The following is a 21,624-nucleotide window of genomic DNA, read 5'->3' as shown; positions in this document are numbered from 1 at the left end:
GTTGATGAAGCTTGCAGTTTGCACATTTAATGCTGAAAACGCAGCACATTGTTGTTACTTTGGTGGCTAATAAATAAGACAGGATACAGGTGCCACATTGATAAATAATTGAACAGATACCAAGGAAAACAACTACAATTGCAAATAGATTACATTGTTTGCCATCTTTCACTTTAGCCCCACCTAAATTTGAGTGATTACACACTATTACCTGAACTGCGAACTGCTGGTGGGAAAGCGCCTCTCTCTGTCCTACATGTGACTCATGTTTACATTATGGTATGCAAAGAGTTGAACCAATTAAAACATCAATAAGTCCATCTATATACAGTACATGCAGTTCCTTAAGCACCTTCTGTTCACCAAAGCTTAAATTTTGTAACATGATACAAACACTCACTCACTCACTCACTCACTCACTCACTCACTCACTCACACACACACACACACGCACACGCACACACACACACAAACCGATTTTAATGATTCCCATGAAATATTGTTCCATGTCACTGGATCCCTTGATGTGCGCTGTATGAATCTTGACCATTGTATTATTATTACAGTATTATTATTATTACCCAGCTATACTGTCGGAAAAAAATTGCTAATATTTAAGGGTCCAATGCTTATCAGGCTTGTCACTTTGAGCAGGGCTCTCAAGGGTACACCTATGTACATATTGGGAGCCAATTTGTACAGTTTGTTGGCAAATAGGCTATCATTGGGTGTCGCCTACCTTAGGGTACATATTTGTCAGCAAATCTGCATCTCAGGGTACATATTTGGCTGCCAAGGGTAAATAATTCTACTACCACACCTAATCAGTTGTAAATTGTAATTCCATCATTCGTATCACTTAGTAGCACTTGCACCTGTTCTCCTCCATTGCAAAAGAAATTCAACGAACTACGGGTAACATCAACACATTTGAACGATAATGGTTCCTACAACAATCCAGATTTTTTTTTACTTGAATTTGAATTGAATTTTTTTTAATGCAGTTCGAGAAAAACACCAGGGACTTCTTGCTGAGTGTGAAATAGTTAAACTTTTTTGAAACTACCCATTTACCATTCCTAAAACAAATTATTAATCAAGTGCAATCCGACATGCATACTGTACATACAAAAATACAACAATTGTACATGAAATTATACATACAGTATTTGTGTTGTTAAAATACATTTTTAATAAACGACTCCAACTAGAGCAGGCATATGCAATCGATTTCTCTTCAGTTGATTACACTAACCTAACGTAGGATTTGTAATGGAATCAAGAACTACAGAGAAGCGTGGAGCGGCTAAACATGGAAAAAAATATCGGGTCACTACAGGAACAAGCCCTGAAGCGAAAGGAGAGATTGAAAGCGTTGAGGGATAAACAACTCCACGTAAGTACAGATACAAGTCGGGCAGACACAAAGTAGAGTTGATGATCAAAAACAGTCAATACTAAGTTAAAATGCATGGCTAGCTATATTAGCATGTAGCTCGCTGGTGTATGACTGCTAACCGTTCTTAAACATATTTCTGGACTTTTCTGTCGCATTCCACGGACAAGAATAATATTTATAAAATGATATCATGAAACATGACTGTGAATTAGCGGCAATATTGTATTTTACGTTGGTTTTGTCGTTGCTTTGCGACGGAGCGTTTATCAAACGGTGACGTCACCGACTCACGAGTAGTCTTCGGAAAGACAAAATAAGATTCAAGGTTACCTTTTAAATTACTCTGAATTTTTAATGAAATTTAATCTACCGGTCACCCCAAAAGAATTTGATACAGTCATGGATGCTATTCCTTCTGGAATCTTGACCCTCTTGAAAGGGGTGGACAGAACAACCTCCACACCAACCCTGGACCCCAAAATGACTGTTATCGGCAAATCCTGTTTTACGTCAACATCAATCAGAAATAACAACCGTAATATACGATCCCTGTTCCAAAAAGATATTTCAACAATCCCACACATTATTACCTACTGGTCTGGCTTTGTTGATAATCTAGACTGGGGAAAAATCTGGTCTCTCCCATACAAATACCTCCTGACTAATAAAGTAAGGGAAATCTCTTTTAAAACGATACACAAATACTATCCCACCAAGCATTATCTTCTTAGGTTCAAGAAAGACATCTCTTTTGATTGTTCATTTTGTGGAATGTACCCTGAAACAATGGTTCACTTGTTCTGGCAATGCCAGTATACCAACACATTTTGGAAAGTTGTATCCAGATTTATCATTGAACATATTGACTCTGACTTTATGCTATACTGGAAAAATGTACTATTTGAGTTCTACAAAAATAAGGAAAAAAAACACTAAACAAACCTTCATTATAAATTCAATACTCATTCTCGCTAAGTTCCATAACCACAAATCCAGATGGAATAATTCAAAACCTCTTTTCTTAATTTTTGAAGCAGAAACAAAGCAGTACCTGAGCTCTATTATGGATTCCGAAAACAAAAAAGCTATTAAGACTCTGGCTATATGCTCCTTATTTGAATTTTTTGTCTAAAAATCCCCTGGCTTCCTTTTTTTCTTCTTTTTTGTTTAAACGTTTGTAATGTGTATGTATCGGTAGCACGTTCGTTTTGTTTTCTGTTTGCTGAGAATTGTATTCTGACTTGTTCAATAAAGATTTAAAAAAAAAAGACAAAATAAGTTATTTTAAAGCGGATTAGCACGTACCTTTAAGGCGACAAAACAGAACTGCACTTTATTTTGACCTCAATTGACACTTCTCAGTACTTACAGCACTATGCGTGTCCCTATTTGTACCAGAGACCATGTGAGTGTGAATGGTTGTTTGTCTACGTATATGTGCACATAGATTGGCTGGCTCTCTCCTAAAGTCATCTGAGACTGGCTCCAGATAACCTGTTTCACCAAAAAGGGCACGTTCTGTCGAAAACGATGTCATTCCAGGGCCAAACTGTCACCTTCAGAAAAAACCTTTACTGTATAGTCAATTTTGGTGAGTACAACCAAATGCCAGTTCTTTTTAACTAAAAAAACGATAAGAAAAGTTCAATACTTATCCTTGTATTCACACTGGAACTGTAAAAATGGGCGCATCTTTATTTCCGTGCCGGTGCAAGCCTCGTTTTGCCTTTTTGAGAGTTTTGCAGACCACTCTGCGTCATGGTTGGCCTCCTAGCCTACAAAGGGCACCTGGCAATTTGGTGGCTCAAAGAACCACGTCTCACTATTGCCACAGGTAGTGTTATGTCATTTTGGTATATTTGATGGAGGTGCAGACCGATTTTGGGTTGCACTGATATGTGTGGTGGATGCCCTCGTATTTAATTATATGATATGATAACGGGGGACACCCTGAACCGCTTGCCAGCCAATCGCAGGGCACACAGAGACAAACAGCTATCTGCGCTCACACTCACACTCACACTCACACTTATGGACAATTGAGAGTGTTCAATCGGCCTGTCATTTATGTTTTTGGAATGTAGGAGCAAACCGCTCTACCCGGAAAAAAATCCACCCAGGCACGGGGAGAACATGCAAACTCCACACAGGATCCAACCCACGACCTCTGCACTGTGAGGTCGACTAACCACTGGCCCACCGAGCCACCCCTAATTAAATATATTATTATTATTCAGATTCTTAATAATAATAATATAATTAATTTATATTTATATAAATATTTAATTATTGTTATTATTATCATCTTTATTAGTGTTTTAAAATCACCCCCCGGCATAATTAGACACAAGTAGTCAGGTTGCAAGGCAGTCTCCAAGTGTATGGTAAGTACAGTGGAAATCCGCATAGTTCAGCACACTTGGATTCACACAATCGTGGATTTTTTTTCTCAAAGTTTTAAAATACAGGGTGGGGGTGTATTTTTTAATGCATTTATTTTTTCACCAATGCATTTGAATGGCTGGCAGTTATACGTGGATTTTCACTATTTACGAGACGGCCTGGTCCCCATCTATTGGCCGTACTTGTACTCGTACTTCATCTGAACGACTGGTATCTTTCCGGCCCCGTCTGTTGTAAGCAAATTTTGTAATAGTGAAGCTCGTTCACTGTACACGTGAGATGCCACTAAGGCGGTACAATATGGAAGTAAACTGACTTGCAAGCCAAGTTTGATGTTGACATTCCTTGCTTCCCTTTTGTACTCCCCTTCAAGAATGAGTCAGAGCTATGAATTGTTGTAACATGTGGACAGGAAGCGTCTTCAGGAAAATGCACATTGGGTGGGATTTGATATCCTTTGTTACAGTTTTTCTTTTTCCAGGATTTGTGCTACCTTGTTATTTGTGTACTTTGTCGCAACTTGTGATTGGGATCGATTGAAATGCTGCTGCAGATCTGGTTCAGTTTGTTAGCTTTGTTGACTCTTGTCGTAGTGAATCCCCAAATATCTACTTTATGTCTATAAATCTGTATTTCTATGAATCTTTAAACGATCTACTCCACAACATTCTTTGGAAATCACAACGTTACCTAATGATGAATATTGATTTTTTTTTTTACCTGTTCAAAAAACAAAAAAATACTAAATAGACTTAAGATAACATAAAATAAATTGCAACAATCCAGAGGAAAAATACTCTTTATATTACAAAATAATGGGTACTTACAAAGGGCGGCCCGGTAGTCCAGTGCTTAGCACGTCGACTTCACAGTGCAGAGGTACCGGGTTCAATTCCAGCTCCCTGTGTGGAGTTTGCATGTTCTCCCCGGGCCTGCGTGGGTTTTCTCCGGGTACTCCGGTTTCCTCCCACATTCCAAAAACATGCATGGCAGGCTGATTGAACTCTCTAGAATTGTCCCTAGGTGTGAATGTGAGCGTGGATGGTTGTTTGTCTCTGTGTGCCCTGCGATTGGCTGGCAACCGATTCAGGGTGTCCCCCGCCTACTGCCCGAAGACAGCTGGGATAGGCTCCAGCATCCCCCGCGACCCTAGCGAGGATTAAGCGGTTCAGAAAATGGATGGATGGATGGGTACTTACAAATTTTTTAAAAAGTAGGCAACAGGTGAGTGTATCATCCCATAAGTAATAGTTCTATGTTGCCTCAATTGTATTCAATAGGAAGAAAATAGCCCTTATTAATGCACTGATTAATAACAACAATCTATTTTTCCAGTTGATGAGAGCAGGTAATTGTGTAAAGTATATGCATTAAATAGCATAATGGAGAAAGTCATCATACCACCCAAATTGACCTGGCAAATAAACACAAACAACAACAAAATATTGGTAGCAATACTCTAATAATGCACTTTAAACATGAATATAAACCTTACAGACATGGATCAAAACACGTTTTGTTATGTTCATCCAGGAGACTCTTGTTTTATTCCAACAGGGGCGAGAGCAGGAAGATGGGGAGCCAGAGCATAAAAAAGCCTCATTGGAAGAGGAAACACCGGAGAAGAGACACAAGTGAGTTTGCCGCTTCAATTCAAGTTTGTGTCTGTGAAAATCTATTATTTGTTTCTTGGCTGCGCCGCACGGACGTGAAACCGATTTGAAGGAACGGCGCGACGATTATCTGCAAGTCATCTCAACACTAATTATTGGTGACACATCGAAACGCTGTTTACTCTGGCTACTGTCACATTCGTGTTATGAGCTGCTCAAATATCCTGCAGCTTCGTGTCTTGCAGGACAGGAAAGATGGCCGCCTGTGCATACCAAATGACATTTTCCATTGTTTATACTTAATGACTGCAAGTTGATGACACCAAGGGAATGTCTTTGTGTTTCCACCGGTGCGACTGAACACATTTCTCTTAAGCGAAAGCAATTATTGCCTGATAACGAATGACAGTAATCAGGGCAGAAAATAAAAAGAATCTCTCCAATTGTTTTATGCAATTCAAGACACCCATTTTTTGACTCAGTGTGTATTGTAGCACGTGCTAAAAATTTCATGAGGCATCACTTTGACAAAGTACAGGTTGAAGAGCCACGTAGTCAACACCTTTGTTGCACAATGATGAATTACAATACACTACACATGCAACATTTGTTGATATGCCCAGCATGTATATGCGATTAAACACAAATGCCAATGTGCTAACATATCCTACATTCACAATTTAACAGAGTTGAAATGGAGAGGTCTAAAATATATTGACTGTGTACCATACAACACGGCAAAGAGTAAGATTTCAAAAAGCAACGCATACCAGGTTAGAAATAAAGATTTTCGACCATTACAAAGTGCTTGATTTGACAAACTTGCTTGCAGCTCAACAGCGTTTCAACATTATGATTGTTGGCTTTCGTTCAAGCTGCACTCTACAAACGCGCAAGTATCAGTAGATGGAGATGGAAATGTGCAAACGCACAGACGGGCAAGCCTTCAGCAAGAGGACTATGACGACAAGAACTGTCACTGTTCTAAGAAGGGCAGTGTTTCTTTTTGTCTGGAATAAATATTTACGCCGTTAGAGTTTGATGCAGATATGAATCCTGCCTTTTTGAAGTTAATTCTTAAAACATTTTACCGACCTTGTGAGTGTGTTGTTTAATGGTCACTGTAAAGGTCAGACTTTGTACCAATATTTGTTCAAGTGCCACCTTGTAGCCTGTACACAATCCATTCCAAGATTCCTGGTCAGTTTCCATTTTGTTCATCGGTTAAATGAGCAGCCTGGACAGAGACGGACGCAAAAAGCTCAACTTGTGACTTGTGTGCCCATTTCTTTTTATTTTGGCAGAAAAATCTGTACCGAAGTTGCAATTTTTCTTCATGTTTTACAGATACATTATATTTCATGAACAAACTCCCTTTTCAACACGAATTGTATTCTTTTTATTTGGTTCTCTGTATTTTCAAAGATGTTTGACTTTAACCTTTTCATGCACCCCCGTAACCTGATAACATGATAAGCTGTCTACTGTGGTAACCGCAGTGGTGCCTTGAGATACGAATGACCTGACTTGGAATGTTTGGAGATACGGGTTGTCATGAAACGTTTTTTTTTTCCCCCCCCTTTGACTGGTAAGCCATAATTTGAGATTCAGTACCGTCCGTGGCAGTGAACTCAACTCACTTCGCACTAAGTAGCAGGCTTCAAGCTGTTTATTGCCTCTCCTAGTCATAGTTTACTGTCAAATTAAACATCAAATAAAGAGAATTATAAGATTTGTATTTAAAGTAATCACATTGTGCTGTCCACAGTCGGATTAGTTTAATGTTAATAAACAATACAAAATTCCACAGTTTTTATTTATTTTATTTCGGATTGGGGGGTGTCTGGAACAGATTCATGGTATTTCCAATCATTTCAATGGTGAACAGAAATGAGTTAGACACCCCTACTTTAGATGCTGACTGAGCTGAAGGTTCAGTACAAATTTTGAAGCACATTTTCCATCTAAATTTGTGTATTTTCTAAATGTATTTGATCACATATCATGCATGTTGGTGAAATGGATGCTTTCACTCACATTACCTCTTCATCAGAGACTTTAAGCTGCATGGAGTCAAGGAAGAGTGGCAGACATGACCAGCATCCTTGCCTATGGCCATACAAGGCACGCGTCTGTTGGCTGCAAAGTGGGGCAGAGTGGGGGTGGATGGTGATTAATGTGTCAGCTAGAGCCCTCGCTAGCTTGCTCACAAGCTCAGAGAACTCTCTTCTTGTTGCACACATGGCCAGACAGCGCTATACCTTCATAGCTCCCCGGACCCTGTGTGGTCATTGAGCTGAGTCTGCCAAGAATTCTTCTATGAAGAGGCACGATGAAAGTAATTACAACGTCAAGGTCGGCATTCCTCGGCCGGTTGTTGTCTGTGCTCAGCAGCAGGTGGGATGCGTTAACTAGACGGGTTCACAGGGTGGGGAAAAAGAGGTGACTTTATCCCAGGCTCGAGTCAATCAACAGGCGGCCATACAGGGATGCAGATGGTCTCCCTACTTTTTTTTTTTAAGTTCTTTTCATCTAAACCACACACTACCCCCTACTGGAAGCTCTGTGGCTACACTTTGTGTGTCGAAGTCCAACTTTGGCAAGCTCTATTGAGTCCAGACATTTTTTTGTTTTTTTTACAGTAGACAAATCTCACGGCACATCACCCTTGAAGTCTGTATTCGAATATCATTTTGATCTCATCTGCATTTGCGCTCAAATTTACTTAAAGCTGCTCATTGGAATTGATTTCTCAATCACTGTTGTCCTCAGCCATTGGGTGCGAGGTTGTCTCACATTTTGGCTTCTGCTCAGGGAGCTGAAACTGAGAAATTACACTCCAGAGGATGACGAGCTAAAGGAGAGGCAGGTCCCCAAAGCCAAACCAGCAGCAGGTTGGTTGCGGAATCTTCATTATTCGAAATGAAAGCATATTTCGACTGTGTAAATGGACCAACATATTGGGGATATCGGACTATAACACCCCCTACAAATGGTGATTCAGTGTTACAAAAGTTGTGTCCATTTATCCAGCATAGGATAAATAGGACAAAAAAAGGATAGGATATTCTTACACTATGTCCACATGGTGTACTGTATATACATAACATTATCACATGATAACATTTATAATTATTTTGGATTTAAGAGAGATTTTTTGTTTGTTTGTTTCCAGTGGAGGATAAAGTTGAAGACCAGTTAAAGGCAGCCAATCCAGAGCCTATCATTGAAGAAGTGGTGCGTTTTCATTCCTTCATTTCTGATTCTGAAGCACACAATGTTTTAAAAAGATTTTTTTTTTAAATACTGTATTAAACTTGATTTTCCCAGGATTTGGCTAACCTAGCCCCAAGGAAACCAGACTGGTAAGAAGGCCATTGTGGTTACTTTCATTTTGGTGTGAATTAATGGTTCTCTCTGACTGACAGTGTGGTTTTGGATCTAGGGATCTCAAGCGGGATGTGGCAAAGAAACTGGAGAAGCTGTCGAGGAGAACACAAAGGGCCATTGCTGAACTCATTCGTTCGTACTTTTCTTTTTTTTTTTTTGCCCCTCATTTATCTTCAATGTCTTCCGAAATATTAATATTCATCTGGTTCTGGTGTCCAGGCGATCGTTTGCGAGGCAGCGAGGAGGAGCTGGCCGGTGTGGTGGGAGCGGTACAAGCAGAACAGGAAGACTCAGACTGATTCGGAGATATGAGAAGAAAAGCCACACTGGAAATGTGAACAGCAGGGCAGGTATCCAATTCTGGGAATAGTTTATCACAGGTGTGTGCTGGAAACTTTGTCCAGTCTTGCCTTGTGCTTTTTTTGTTTTTTTTTTCTGTATCATACGAATCCAATGGTACAATCTGTATATGTGGTTGAATTATAAACAACCAGGCTAAACCTTTCATATTTTCTGTCGTATGGTTATGTTTTAAATCGAAGTAAAGTACAATTTATGTTTTTGAAATCCCTGTGTTTTATTGGGTCATCCAACATCCACGCACTTTTGAAATACTTATACATCATGTTTATTAGGAAAACTATCACTCTAATGAATAATTGACCACTATGGCGCATTACACTGATGCTTTGCTACAAGTGAATCAAATTTGAGTTTTGATTCAAAGGGTGATACACTGGAACAATGATGAAAACACAACTGAAAGTTTTTTTTTTTTTTTTGGTATGACATTCACTAGTGATATCTATTGGCCTCAGTAGCCTGGTCTGAAATAACAGCACCCTATTTTTTACCCATAAAGTGCATTTACTGTCCACATAGGCCCATACTTTCTCCTCAGGCGCATATTGCACTACTCACTACAATACAAGGCCACCTGCACCTACTTGACTGCTGTTGCCCTTGTTAAACGGCAAATAAAATAAAATAAATAAGGCTCTAAAGAGAAGCAAAGCGTTACTCCCATCAGACAGCACAGAAACTCATACTGTCAATATGTGAATTAAGTGCCGTTGCGTAACTACGACATTGGAAAAATGTCAATCAAAACATCACAAGATGGCGTGTTGTGTTTGTGGGAGTTGTAAACCAAACGCTAATGCTGCTCTAAATGCTGATGATTGGTGAGAAGATCCTGAATTTTGTATTTCTCCTAAAGGAAAGGGAGACAAGAGTGGCTCAAGGAAGCATAGAATCGGACGTGGTGGAGGCAGAAGTTGCTTTGGCACGTGGAGTGAAAGTACGTACTCGGTGACGGTGAAGGGTGCTCACTTGTTTGCCTGTGTCAATAATGTCTGACCTGGACAGATTTAGTTAGCCCTTGAGCAGGATAGCTGTTTGGTTGCTATTGTAAGGTAACAAACAATGAGTTGAAACTGTTTTGTGTGGCTACGGGAAGTCGCTGGTTCAGTCACACTGGCCGCCGCTAGATTCGATCTTCCTGGCTGCAGGGCCCAGCTCCACTTTGCACACCCTCTGGGCAAACTTCAGAGAGCAGAGTGTCTCACCTACATTGCGCTCCAGAGCAGACACCTTTGGAAAAGAAGGCAAAATCAGCAACATCACTCTCTTAAAAATAATAGCCTAAGTTGACAAATCTTTAGTGCGCGGTGTGTCACAGCATGGCCAATTTCTATGAACTTAACACGTGCAAGTTCTCAAGCGAGTGTATGACGGAGAATTTATAAGAATAAAAACGGTTACAACTCCATCCATGCCCATGGCACACTTCCATGTTTTTTTTCAATGCAACATTGTTTTTTTTTTTTTAATGAACTTAATACAAATATTTTTACAATTAAGTAGATAACTGTACAAAACATTTCAATTGTGTTCAACATTGAATATTTCCCAAATTCACCAGCAGATTTACCAGAAATGAACTCTCGCAATAAGCCGTGAATCAATGACATTTGAAGAAACATCTGTGACCTTTCTTGGCCTTGCATGTCCCACTATAATGTGAACATATTCCAACCATTCATTAATCCGTTTTCTATAGCGCTTGTGCTCATTAGTCACAAGTAGGGCTGAACGATTTTGAAAAATAATTGTGATTTAATATGTAAAATATTATTTTCAAGGTCTTCTTCCCGTGTATTTTTTTAAATCAATAAATTATACATTAAAAAATAAAGCAGATCGAGTGAAATGAAGCAGAGGTTTGGTTTTGTTTTTTCCAAATTTGAGCCTTTGCAATTATAAAATTGCACACTTCTCCAATGACTGAGAGACAAGGTACACACTTCATTGTTCATTCATACTGACATTCCACTGTATGTACAATTTAGAGTTGTTAATGGACTTAACATGCTTGTTTTGGGAATGTGGGAGAAAACCGGAGAGGACCAATGTGAAATCCACATTGAGATGTGACATTCGAAGCAGGGACCTTTTGATTGTAGGGCAAATGGCGCTAACCACTATGCCCGTCCTGGTACCTCACACAAAAACCTTTTTGGAAAATTCCAAATCAGTTGTAGTCCTACCTGCACCACCATGGCCGTCTTGCTGCCTTTACCCAGCGAGTCCTGCAACAAGTACGTCAGGCGAGAGTTCCTGAAAGGGATGTGCGTCTGTCGCGCTCTCAGGGCCTGAATGACGTCCCCCAGGGCCAACAGAGAGCGGTTTATATTCTGGGCCTCCTTCAGCCTCTCGCCCTCTGCGCCAGACTTCCATACCCTTTCCGATCCTGCCAGGTCAACCAGGTTCAACTTACCTGGGGGCAAGAAAAAGAAAATGTCAGCGGTGCTGAAATTACCTTTGAAATGTCATCTGTCCCTATTAGGGGAAAAGTCGAATCATATTAATTATACAGCAGGTCTTTTCACTGAGATGTTAAAATATTGATGCCTGTGCGACTGACCGGTAGTTTTGGAGCCGGTGGCGAGGTCTGTGCCCTGTACGGTGATGCAGAGCAGAGCATGAGAGCGAGAGCTGTGCTCGTTCATTTGAGTGCCGAACGTGATCCTGTTCCTGCGGGCCATGGCTAAAATCTGAAGACAGACAATATTGTGAAAGTCCAAACTTGAGTACGTTAAGGGCCATAGAAAAAATTAGCTTGACACCCCTGCGATCATACTGAAGAGTAGCAGTAAAATCGTCAGTCACCTTCTTGATATGCTGAAAGCTCTTAACCTCGATGACCCTGAGGCCCGGCACGTGCAGCTGTCCTGTTCCATTGGGGTTCATTTTGATGTCCAGTTTCTCGCCATCCTTACTCAATAGATCTCTGAGAGTCAAAATATGTCATTAACTGGCATTCATAATGCCATCAACGTGCTTCGCCCGGGATCTAGCTGTACCTTAGCACCTCGTTGTAGATCTCCACAGAGCTGACAGTGACAGTATAAGACCACATGTCCTTCCGCTCCTCTATTTCACGAAAGAGATGCTTCAGGGCCCTCTGGTTGATGCCGGGATTCTCCACACTGCCCTAAATAGCAAAACAAAGATAGCTTGCATTGGTTTGATTAATGAGAGGCAGATTAGATTGACATAGCAACAATACATTCGTATTGGTTCTGTAGAAAAAAACATGCAACTTCATGACCTCCATTGTGTATGTTTTCCCGGAACCAGTCTGTCCATATGCAAATATGCAAACATGGTAGCCATCGATGCACGAGATCACAAGAGGCTCAATTTCTTGAAAGACCTGAAAGATGGCAAAATGCAAGTTATATTACAGCTTTGCAGATAATTCCTTTCCCTTGTCTTTGTTGTTGATTTGTGCTACCTCTTCTTGGCCAGAGTCAGGATGGAAGACCTTGTCCAGCTCAAAGGTGCGACCTTTCCCTTTATTCAGCACGCTCAGAGAGGACTCGTTGTCGGGGTCTGTGGTAACCACCACCGATTGGCCCTCCTCGTGCTGGTCTTCTTTCAGCACAGGCTTTACGCGACACAGCACACGGATGTTGCCTGGGCGACGGGACGTACACAGAAGTTGTTAACAACTGCTGATAGATGACAATATTTGTCCCGAGGTATCAGGAAAATGATTTTGCTTTGCCCGAGTGCATACCTTTTAGTTCCACAAGCTGCTCATGCAACTTCCTGCGCAGTGCAACCTCCTTTCTGTATTTCTCCAGAAGGTCTTTGTTGGCCTCTGACATCTCAGAGATTGCTGCTGAAACCTGCCGAACGAAAATGATGATGACATTATTTTTGTGTGTCTAGGACACATTGTGATATCAAGTGGTGGTGTGTTGTGTATTTGGTACCTGGACCTTCTGTGACGATATACACAAATGAATCCACCTCTTAATATCAGGTGATCATGTCACCATTTTAGAAACCATCAATATTATAAAAAATAAAAAAAATACAACAACAGCAGGCAACTTCAACATGATTTGGTGTGATTCTGAATCAATCTTTACACTTTAAATACATCACACTCACCAGAAATCCCAATTATTACGTGTATTAATACATTATGTACCAATCACTAGATGTGCTTTACTAGATCACCTTGAGTGGAGCAAGTTTTGCTCAGTCCAACCAATCAGACATTATTGTGTTTCAAGGAGCTTAATATACAGCAATCCCTCGTTTATCGCGGTTAACGGGGACCTAAACCACCCGCGATAAATGAAAATCCGTGAAGTAGTGTCCAATTAACATAAACAGGTAAAAAAAAAAACGGTATAAATTTTTTTAAAGTCCGCAAACGGTCCGCGAGAAGCTGCAAAACAACAGCGAGTCACATAGAGCAACATATACAGTACTGTACTCCATGTATACTGTATGTAAAAAAACAAAACAAAAAAACATTTTAATATGTTTGAAAAAATCTGCGATGCACTGAACCCGCGAAGTAGCAAGGTATCACTGTAGTTGAAGTGACATTGGCCAGCACTGCTGATTCTGAAGTCCCGAGGCAGATTAGATTGACATAGCAACAGATAAGGCTGAAATCTGATTGGACAAAAACAATTCGAACATACACTTAATAGAACCATTGCAGCCAAAAGAAAATATATGAAATAAAGAGAGTAGGCAGTTGTGAACAATTGATACATTTTCAAAGAATACATCTGAACTAAATGGAATTTTGATTTAAATAATTCAGGTCGTAAATAGATTAAGTCATGCGATGCTAGTTACCTGTTTCTTTGCCTCTTTTATCGCCGTACTGTAAAACTCCGAGAAGTTACGAACTTGGCTCCGCAGGCTGGCATAGTCTGTTTTCATGCAGCGCAGAGTCGGGGTGAGAGCAGTCAGACGCTTCTGTAAACCTGTCGGGGGGGGAAATTTGTGTTTAATAATAGACTGACATGAAACGTTAAATTTGTGCATGTGATATGACTGACCAAAGAACTGGTGCTGCAGGTCCTGGAAGTGTTCTGCTGAGCAGTTTGCAGCCGCCCTCACTGCCTCCTCCTTCCTCTCCTCCAAGTGGCCGATCTCCTTCAACAGCTCCTCTCTCAGCTGTCCAATTTCCCGCTCATAAGATGCAATCTATGAAAAGGGGAAAACATATTTTCACCAGTCAGGTTGAAGGTGGAGTTTAACACTTTTTGTCTTATTTGATAAAACTGTCATTATGACCTGACAGCAACATATGATATTGTCCTGAGCAACTGTGTTGTCGTTTTCAGTCGACAACAAGTGGCAAAATGGCTGCTGCCTAAAATAGGTGGATTTTGCTGCTTAATTAATACTCCACGAGTGCAATATTAATCATAATAGCATGTTTAGACGAGTAGGGCCGCACAAAGCATATTGTTGTTCAGAAGGTTTTTGTCTTGACTTCCCCTTCATGGGAAAAAAATCTGATGAAGATGATGTATTGGTGTTTATTTCCTCTTAAGTAGATGTACTACTACTAAGTGTCCAAGATGCAGGTCAACATAACACCCCATTATTATTTATTTTATTTGATGAAATATCATTTATTTTGTTTTATAATACCACGTGATACACTTTCTGGGGGCAAGAAGGGAATGAAGATATGCACCTTGTGCTGCAGATTACAGCTGTATTCATCCGACTTCCGGATTTGCTCCTCCAGCTGTTTGCAACGCTCATTTTGGTTGGACAACTTCTCGGACAGCAGCTCATTCCTCTGCCTGGATTTGGCTAGTTGCTTTATGGTGGCCGGGGACTCCACCTCAACAGTCTGGTTGATATACTGGCAGAAACATTAAGGTGTACTGTATTTCAAAACTGCTCTTGTCAAGCTTCAATGTCAAATATTTCCACATGACAGACCTCCGAAGCAGTTCTGTACCTTAACCACAGGCTCCTTGCCCCTCTCTCTGTCCAACTCCAGCTGAAGCTCCCTCACTCTGTCCTCTCGCCTTCTCAGCTCCTCCCCTCTCCTCCACTCGCTCTGCTGGCTTTGCTGCTCCAGCTGCGACAGCCGCTCAGCGCGCTGCTGCAGGGAGACCTCCAGCTGCTGCACCCGGCTTCGCAGACTCTCGTTTTCCTAAGAAAGACAATAGGAATCCTCCAAAAAATGTGCCAAGGAAATAAACGGGAGTCACGGCGCATCTCACCTTGATGAGCATGGTGCTGGACTGTGAGGGGATGGTGGTAAGCTGCTGCAGGAGGCCTTGGGTGACAGTCAGGCTCTGCTTGAGAGTCTCGTTCTCCGCCGAAAGACACAACACGCGTTTTTCTGAATCGGTGGCGCCCTGAGGAAATAAGGCAGAGTGGATAAAAGTATTGGGACAGCTGGCAATTTCATCTATTCTAGAGGATGTGAAAATGGAACATCTGGAATTGATCCCCTTTTGATTTTTGGAGTGTGTCAGCCCATTCTCTCTGATCTACAGTAGGGATGGACTACAATGCCTTTATGACTCTTGCTTTGTCGGAAAGGAACATATTCATTCATTCATCTTCCGAACCGCTTCATCATCCAACAAAATTGGAAGCACCAGATTGTCCAAACTGTCTTTGTAAGTGGAGGGGACACTAAGATTCAAGTCCAGCCCGACGCTAGATTGATTAAGAGCTGTGTTTGATACTTGAATGTAATGTCATGCAGTGTTTCCGCAACTTTATTGAGAGATGGCACATAATTTACACAACCAAAATACGAATTTTCAGATGAATTTCGGCAAATGTCTGTACATTTACTGTATATATTAGAGGTGCTATCCGTTTTTTTTTTTCATTTGCTGTGACTGCACTCAAAAGGACTTACAGTGGCAGTTTTGAGTCTGCACAGCTCCTCCTCGCGTTCTTCAATTCCACTTTTAAGCTCGTCGATCTGTGCAAGAAAAGTCGATTGATATTTTGGGGGGAATTGAGACACACCTTCATCTTACGTTGTTGAATGCTGCTGTATATCTATCTACCTGCTGCTGAAAAGCCACTATACGTGAGTGTCGGTCTCGATCCTTCTGTTCAAGCTGTGAGCGTAGAAGACGCAGCTCTCCTCTGAGCTTGCTGCGTTCCCCTTGCAGGCCGTACAGAGACTCCACCAGGCTGTGAACTCCCGCTTGAGCTCCGGCGTCGTTGCCGCTCTGGCCTGAAAGTACACAATTAGTCTATTTAATAGCAGCGGAATGAGCCCTGATTATATTCTGTCACATCTTACACATATTCATATTAGGTCAACCAGAAATAGTAGTCCTTTAATTTGCTTATAACCTGCTTTGTAATAGGTGAATTTTCATCAACTCTTAACCAAATTGGCTAACTCCAATTGCTCGCTGGCCAAAGTGTACCTCCCTCTCACCCGAAGTAAACAAGGTTCACACGTGAGCCTAAAGAGGACACTTCCCATAGAAATTGGATGGATATATTATTGCATCCATCCATCCATTTTCTGAACCGCTTTATCCTCATAAGGGTCGCGGGGTCTCGGCCGTCTTCGGGCAGTAGGTGGGGGGCACCCTGAAACGGTTGCCTGCCAATCGCAGGGCACACAAGAGACGAACAGCAATCTCACACTCATGCCTGGGGAGAATTTTGAGTATTCAATCAGCCTGCAATGCATGTTTTTGGAATGTGGGAGGAAACCAGAGTACCTGGAGAAAACCCACACAGGCACAGGGAGAACATGCAAACTCTACACAGGAAGGCCGAAGCTGGAATCGAACCTGGTACCTCTACACTGTGAGGTCAATACGCTAACCACTGGAACACCGCGCCGCCATATTATAGCATATCTTATACAGTATAATAATAATAAATTACTTACTAAACTGCATACATAGAATTGATTAATAATAAACTCCAATATTATATACCTGTTTGGCTCTTACTATACAATACAATAGTATCTTTATTCATACACTGTAGCGCTTTCACACCAGCTGGAGCTGTAACAAAGCCTTTCCTCTAAACGGCCTTTCCTCTAAACCAATGTCTCTTATTTGTTTTACTTGAACACACGTGGAATATTAATGAACATTAAGCATGCACTTAAAGCCTTTTCACACTCCAGCATGTAGCGAGTCAGTGATGCTAACATTATTGCTGCTGCTGTCTTTGGACTCTCTAGGGTCACCGAGCTCCTCACATGTAGCCTCACTCAAAAGCAGGAACTACCGTGGCCATACACATCTTAATAAGAGTAGAAGAAGCATGCCCTGCAGCATCTTAATAGCCACACCACCAAGACTGGGCAGACAGGCTATGTCACCTCTGATTTTCAATGCGGGCCTTGCAAACGTTATTAATTTTATTAGTTCTTGATAAACAGAAACAGACATTTTAATCCAGAATGTATTTTTGTATGAAGGCACAGGCACATTTCATAAGGCCTTGCAGGTTGCGTTACAGGCAAAACAAAGCAAACAGCTTTACAACACCAGCAGCTATTTTTAGTCCGACACGAGTACACGTGCCAACTTGCATGCGCCAGACTTGTAAATGTGTGTGCAGATGGAAAAAAACCCCTCAGATATTATTCATAAACGCCTCCAAACCGCTTGTGCCTTTACCTGAGAATCTCAACAAGGAATGTCGAATCCTTGTCCTGTGACCTGCAAGCGTTAATATTCATGAGATGGCCATCACACACTTTCGTCTCCGTGGTGCTATCACTTCCAGAATCATGCACATGTGAAAATACTCAAAACACGCACAACCATAGAGCTTAGAATTAGTTCTGCCTTTCTGCACCAAGGTCAAACAGCCATCTGCTCCATGCTGATAGGCACTCACAGCCAGTAAGGCATGTATGTACACAACAGTCTAGTCTCTGTTACGTCACTAATAGGTGGTCTTTGAACCAAAGTAAATTTTGCAAGTTTTGCACTCCACCAATCCATTTTTGTCCTCATTAGTGTCATTAGCTTGAGCCTATCCCAGCTGACTTTGGAGAGTGTCGCCTGTCAAGACTCACACTCACAATTCACACCGATGAAGAATTTATAGTCTTGAATGATCCTCATCTTTCAAAAGCTGATGTCATGATGACCCCCAAAGCAATGCACTGAATGGCTCACAGACCCTCCATATAGACATGTAAATGTCCGATTATGCGCCATAGTCTTCCTTCCTCCTTTTAATGCTCGACCTTTTCCCTCACCGTCACTCTGCGGGCTCAGTTGCTGGCTGACGGCTTCCTCCAGGTTACAAATGATGCTCTTCTTGTCCTTGAGGCGCTGACGGTAGGAGGCCCGCAGTGCCTTCATCTGTTGGCGGTGCTGAACCCGGTGCCTCTTGAGCTGGACGCGGTACTTCTCAGCCTGCTGCTGCAGCTGCTGGAAATGGGAGTATTGCTCCAGGAAGCTCAGCAGGTGGGACATGACGACCATCAAGGGGGACTCTCCCAACTGAGCACAAGTTTATTTGTTGCACTTTTTTTTTTTTTTGGTGTGTGGAAAATATGCTTATTTGTGTTAAAATATTACCTTTCCTGCTGCCTCCAGTTGCCCCTGCGAGTTCCTTGTCTTGTCAGACTCCTGTTTAAAAGATAAAAATGCTGCCAGAGGAGTGCAAGCAGGGATGTCGAAGTCATCTTGCTCATCTTCATCACTCAGGGACGTGTCATCACTGTCACTACTACTGCCTGGATGGCCACAAATCAGATTAATAGACAGTTAACATCAGACTGCATTCACATTCATCACTATTTCTTTTGAACACTTACTTGAGTCACTAAGCCTAGCACAGGCCTTCTTTCTCATTTTGGGGGTGTGGCCATTATTCTCTCTTCTCGCTGTTTCCATGGAAACAGGTCTTGGCTCCTGAGCACAGCAAGATAAATGAGGGTCAGGTGGTAATGATCACAATATTTACACATTCCACCTAGAGCTGTGTGGAATCACTGTTTACATCCAAGAAAGAGACCCCATTTTGACTTATGACTTATGCACGGTCCTCCCGCAAAATGTTATTGTTTGACAAAGGGACGCCCCGAGGCTGAATATGATGTTACTCGACGTACATCTGTGGAGGCTCCACATGATGCCTCCAAGGCTTCCTCGTCCTCCTTCTTGAAGACAGTGTAGAAGATGTAGATTAAAAGGGAGTAGAAGGCGTACATCTCCACACTGTGCAACAGTCCCTGTGAATTGAAATCAAATCATGCAGCAGAGCACATTTCTAGCCACGGTAAAAATTTTAACGGTCACCACATTCCATCATGCGGAACACTCCATCTGCTTTACCTTAACAGATATCGTCTTCTCCTTTGTGGCAATAATTTGACATTGCTGTCATTTGTATTCCCCTTTTCACACTTTATCGATGACACATCTTTGTCATGCAGCTCCTTTTCGAATGCCAGCAACAGCATCCCAGTGCTGTGGAGTCCATCTGACTGTTTTCTCCTCCCCTTTCTCCTCCTCCTCTGCACTCTTGGCCCATTTACAGGCTGCAGCTGCAGCGAGCATGCTCAGTGCAGAGCCTCAGTCAGCTGCGATGGAGGCTTGAGGGATGATTCAAGTGCTCAAAGCTAAAACGATTAGCTCCTTCAAATCACAAACAACCTGCTATTCAAGGCTTGATTTTTTGGGGGGAGCAAGTTTGTAAATCAATTAGCGGTACTTATTTTGAAGAACAACTTTCTAATATTGTAGATAAATTATTATTATCATTATTATCCATCCATCCATTTTCCGAACCGCTTAATCCTCACTAGGGTCGCGGGGGGTGCTGGAGCCTATCCCAGCCGTCTTCGGGCAGTAGGCGGGGGACACCCTGAACCAGTTGCCAGCCAATCGCAGGGCACACAGAGACGAACAACCATGCACGCGCACACTCACACCTAGGGACAATTTAGAGTGTTCAATCAGCCTGCCATGCATGTTTTTGGAACGTGGGAGGAAACCGGAGCACCCGGAGAAAACCCACGCAGGCCCGGGGAGAACATGCAAACTCCACACAAGGAGGCCGGAGCTGGTATTGAACCCGGTACCTCTGCACTGTGAAGCCGACGTGCTAACCACTGGACTACCGGGCCGCCTATCATTATTATTATTATTATTATTATTATTTTATGTGAGTTAATTCCAGTGACCCAAAGCATGCGTTTTTACTAAACAATGAAAATAGATCAATATAATGAATGAACAATCTTTATTACGGTACATTTTGTTTGTATTTTTTTTTCTATTTACATTGTGTAGAGCAGCTTACTTTGAGCCTTGTATATATTTACTTGCTATCATACCATTGCTAAAATACTGCAAAATGAAGTTGGACACTACTTTAATTCTAAACACATATCAGGTATAAGAAATCACTCAAATGACCAAGTGAGTCAATGTATAACAAACGTAAATACACACAGGGTATAAAGGGAATGACAAACACAGATAAAAATTATATATGGAGATAAATGTAAAAAGATGAATAATAGATAAGGTTTAATCCTGACCATTATTCAAATTGAGCAGATTATATTTTCAACAAAATGCAATTCACAACAACTGCAGGGGAAACGTGTCTACCGCTAAGCACTGTGCTGCCAATTTCAGTTATTTCCAATGGGAAAAATAAAACACGAGCATGACAGAATCCCAGAAAGACTTATGTTTGACCTCAGAGGGTCTACTTGTATTGTTGAGTATATTAATCCGCCTTTTATTCCCCTTTGAAACCATTGAACTACAACCACACCAGAAAGTCTCTGAGAGCATGATTTAATATACAATGTCTATGGTGTTTCTATGTGTCTATGGTGCAAACAGACACACCATGAGGGAACAGGACAAGGACATCAGGCCTGTGCAGAACAGTACGTGTATTTGCTGAGAGCCTGTCACAGCAGCAGGGAGGTGCCACTCATGAGAATACATGCTGTGTTGAGGTCTTCACTGAGTCAAAAAAAGTGGAACGCAAGCAGTGATGGAGCCAGAACCTCTCTGCAACTTTCCGGAGCGAAGGCATGTGCTTGAGGCAGGCAAAAGAGCATCAGTCCTGCAGAGTCCAAACAGGAAGAAGCCAACTGAGGGAGCTCTGTGTCTCTACAAAAGCAACAAAAAAGAGAGTGAAAACATTGCATCCACTCTCATTTATGTCATAGGCATTAACAATTACATTGGTTATACCTGATACATAATTTATTCAAATGGACTACATATCTTAAATAGTTTATTTAAGGAGAAAAGAGCCGAGGAAAGTAAATTAATTCGAAGAAAAAATAATTTGTGATTTTAACAAAACGGACATGTGTTTGGAAAAAAGCTAAATCTAGAACATAGCATAAAAATCGGATAATATTTTCGATAATCCTGTGGTTCAAGCAAAATGTGATCGAAACAAGGCGAATTAAGCGAACCAGTGGCACGTTTGTTTTGGCACGTGACACACCCAGACGTCAACAGTGCGCAGGCGCAGATTTGATGC

At 41.6% G+C, this 21,624-nt stretch overlaps 2 protein-coding genes and 1 long non-coding RNA gene across 4 annotated transcripts; 1 reads left to right on the top strand and 2 right to left on the bottom strand.

Annotated features, from left to right (window-relative positions):
* Positions 1 to 1,243: 1,243 nt before the first annotated feature.
* On the top strand, positions 1,244 to 17,069 carry ccdc12 (coiled-coil domain containing 12). 2 transcript variants are annotated; one of them, XR_015101177.1, is made up of 10 exons: positions 1,244 to 1,396; positions 5,360 to 5,436; positions 8,230 to 8,309; positions 8,591 to 8,652; positions 8,746 to 8,780; positions 8,861 to 8,937; positions 9,025 to 9,155; positions 10,025 to 10,105; positions 14,200 to 14,370; positions 14,840 to 17,069. XR_015101177.1 is itself a non-coding variant. In XM_086113486.1 (7 exons), the coding sequence occupies exons 1-7, from the start codon at positions 1,313 to 1,315 to the stop codon at positions 9,102 to 9,104; spliced, it is 495 nt and encodes a 164-aa protein (XP_085969612.1). In that variant the 5' UTR covers positions 1,244 to 1,312; the 3' UTR covers positions 9,105 to 9,372. The 2 variants fall into 2 exon arrangements, 1 of the variants encoding a protein (XP_085969612.1); XM_086113486.1 differs by lacking the exons at positions 10,025 to 10,105; positions 14,200 to 14,370; positions 14,840 to 17,069 and having other exon boundaries at positions 9,025 to 9,372.
* LOC147203727 (kinesin-like protein KIFC3) lies at positions 10,091 to 19,588 on the bottom strand. Its single transcript, XM_086113484.1, has 20 exons — positions 19,443 to 19,588; positions 19,220 to 19,339; positions 18,923 to 19,019; positions 18,684 to 18,841; positions 18,359 to 18,605; positions 16,176 to 16,348; positions 16,022 to 16,087; positions 15,369 to 15,506; positions 15,101 to 15,298; positions 14,828 to 15,001; positions 14,181 to 14,328; positions 13,975 to 14,105; positions 12,890 to 13,001; positions 12,605 to 12,786; positions 12,419 to 12,523; positions 12,171 to 12,301; positions 11,977 to 12,097; positions 11,732 to 11,861; positions 11,355 to 11,584; positions 10,091 to 10,398 (listed from the first exon to the last, which is right to left on the bottom strand). The coding sequence occupies exons 2-20, from the start codon at positions 19,316 to 19,318 to the stop codon at positions 10,273 to 10,275; spliced, it is 2,766 nt and encodes a 921-aa protein (XP_085969610.1). The 5' UTR covers positions 19,319 to 19,339; positions 19,443 to 19,588; the 3' UTR covers positions 10,091 to 10,272.
* A 1,314-nt stretch (positions 19,589 to 20,902) lies between these two features.
* LOC147203726 (uncharacterized) lies at positions 20,903 to 21,583 on the bottom strand. Its single transcript, XR_015101183.1, has 2 exons — positions 21,327 to 21,583; positions 20,903 to 21,242 (listed from the first exon to the last, which is right to left on the bottom strand). It is a non-coding gene; the product is annotated as an uncharacterized LOC147203726 (long non-coding RNA).
* Positions 21,584 to 21,624: the final 41 nt, after the last annotated feature.

The sequence above is a fragment of the Hippocampus guttulatus genome, chromosome 6 (genome assembly GCF_054856545.1).
Source record: "Hippocampus guttulatus isolate MCC_2025c chromosome 6, RoL_Hgut_1.0, whole genome shotgun sequence".
NCBI classification, from domain to species: Eukaryota; Metazoa; Chordata; class Actinopteri; order Syngnathiformes; family Syngnathidae; genus Hippocampus; species Hippocampus guttulatus.
Note: the sequence above shows the minus strand (reverse complement) of the source record. Positions and strands in the feature narration are given on the sequence as shown.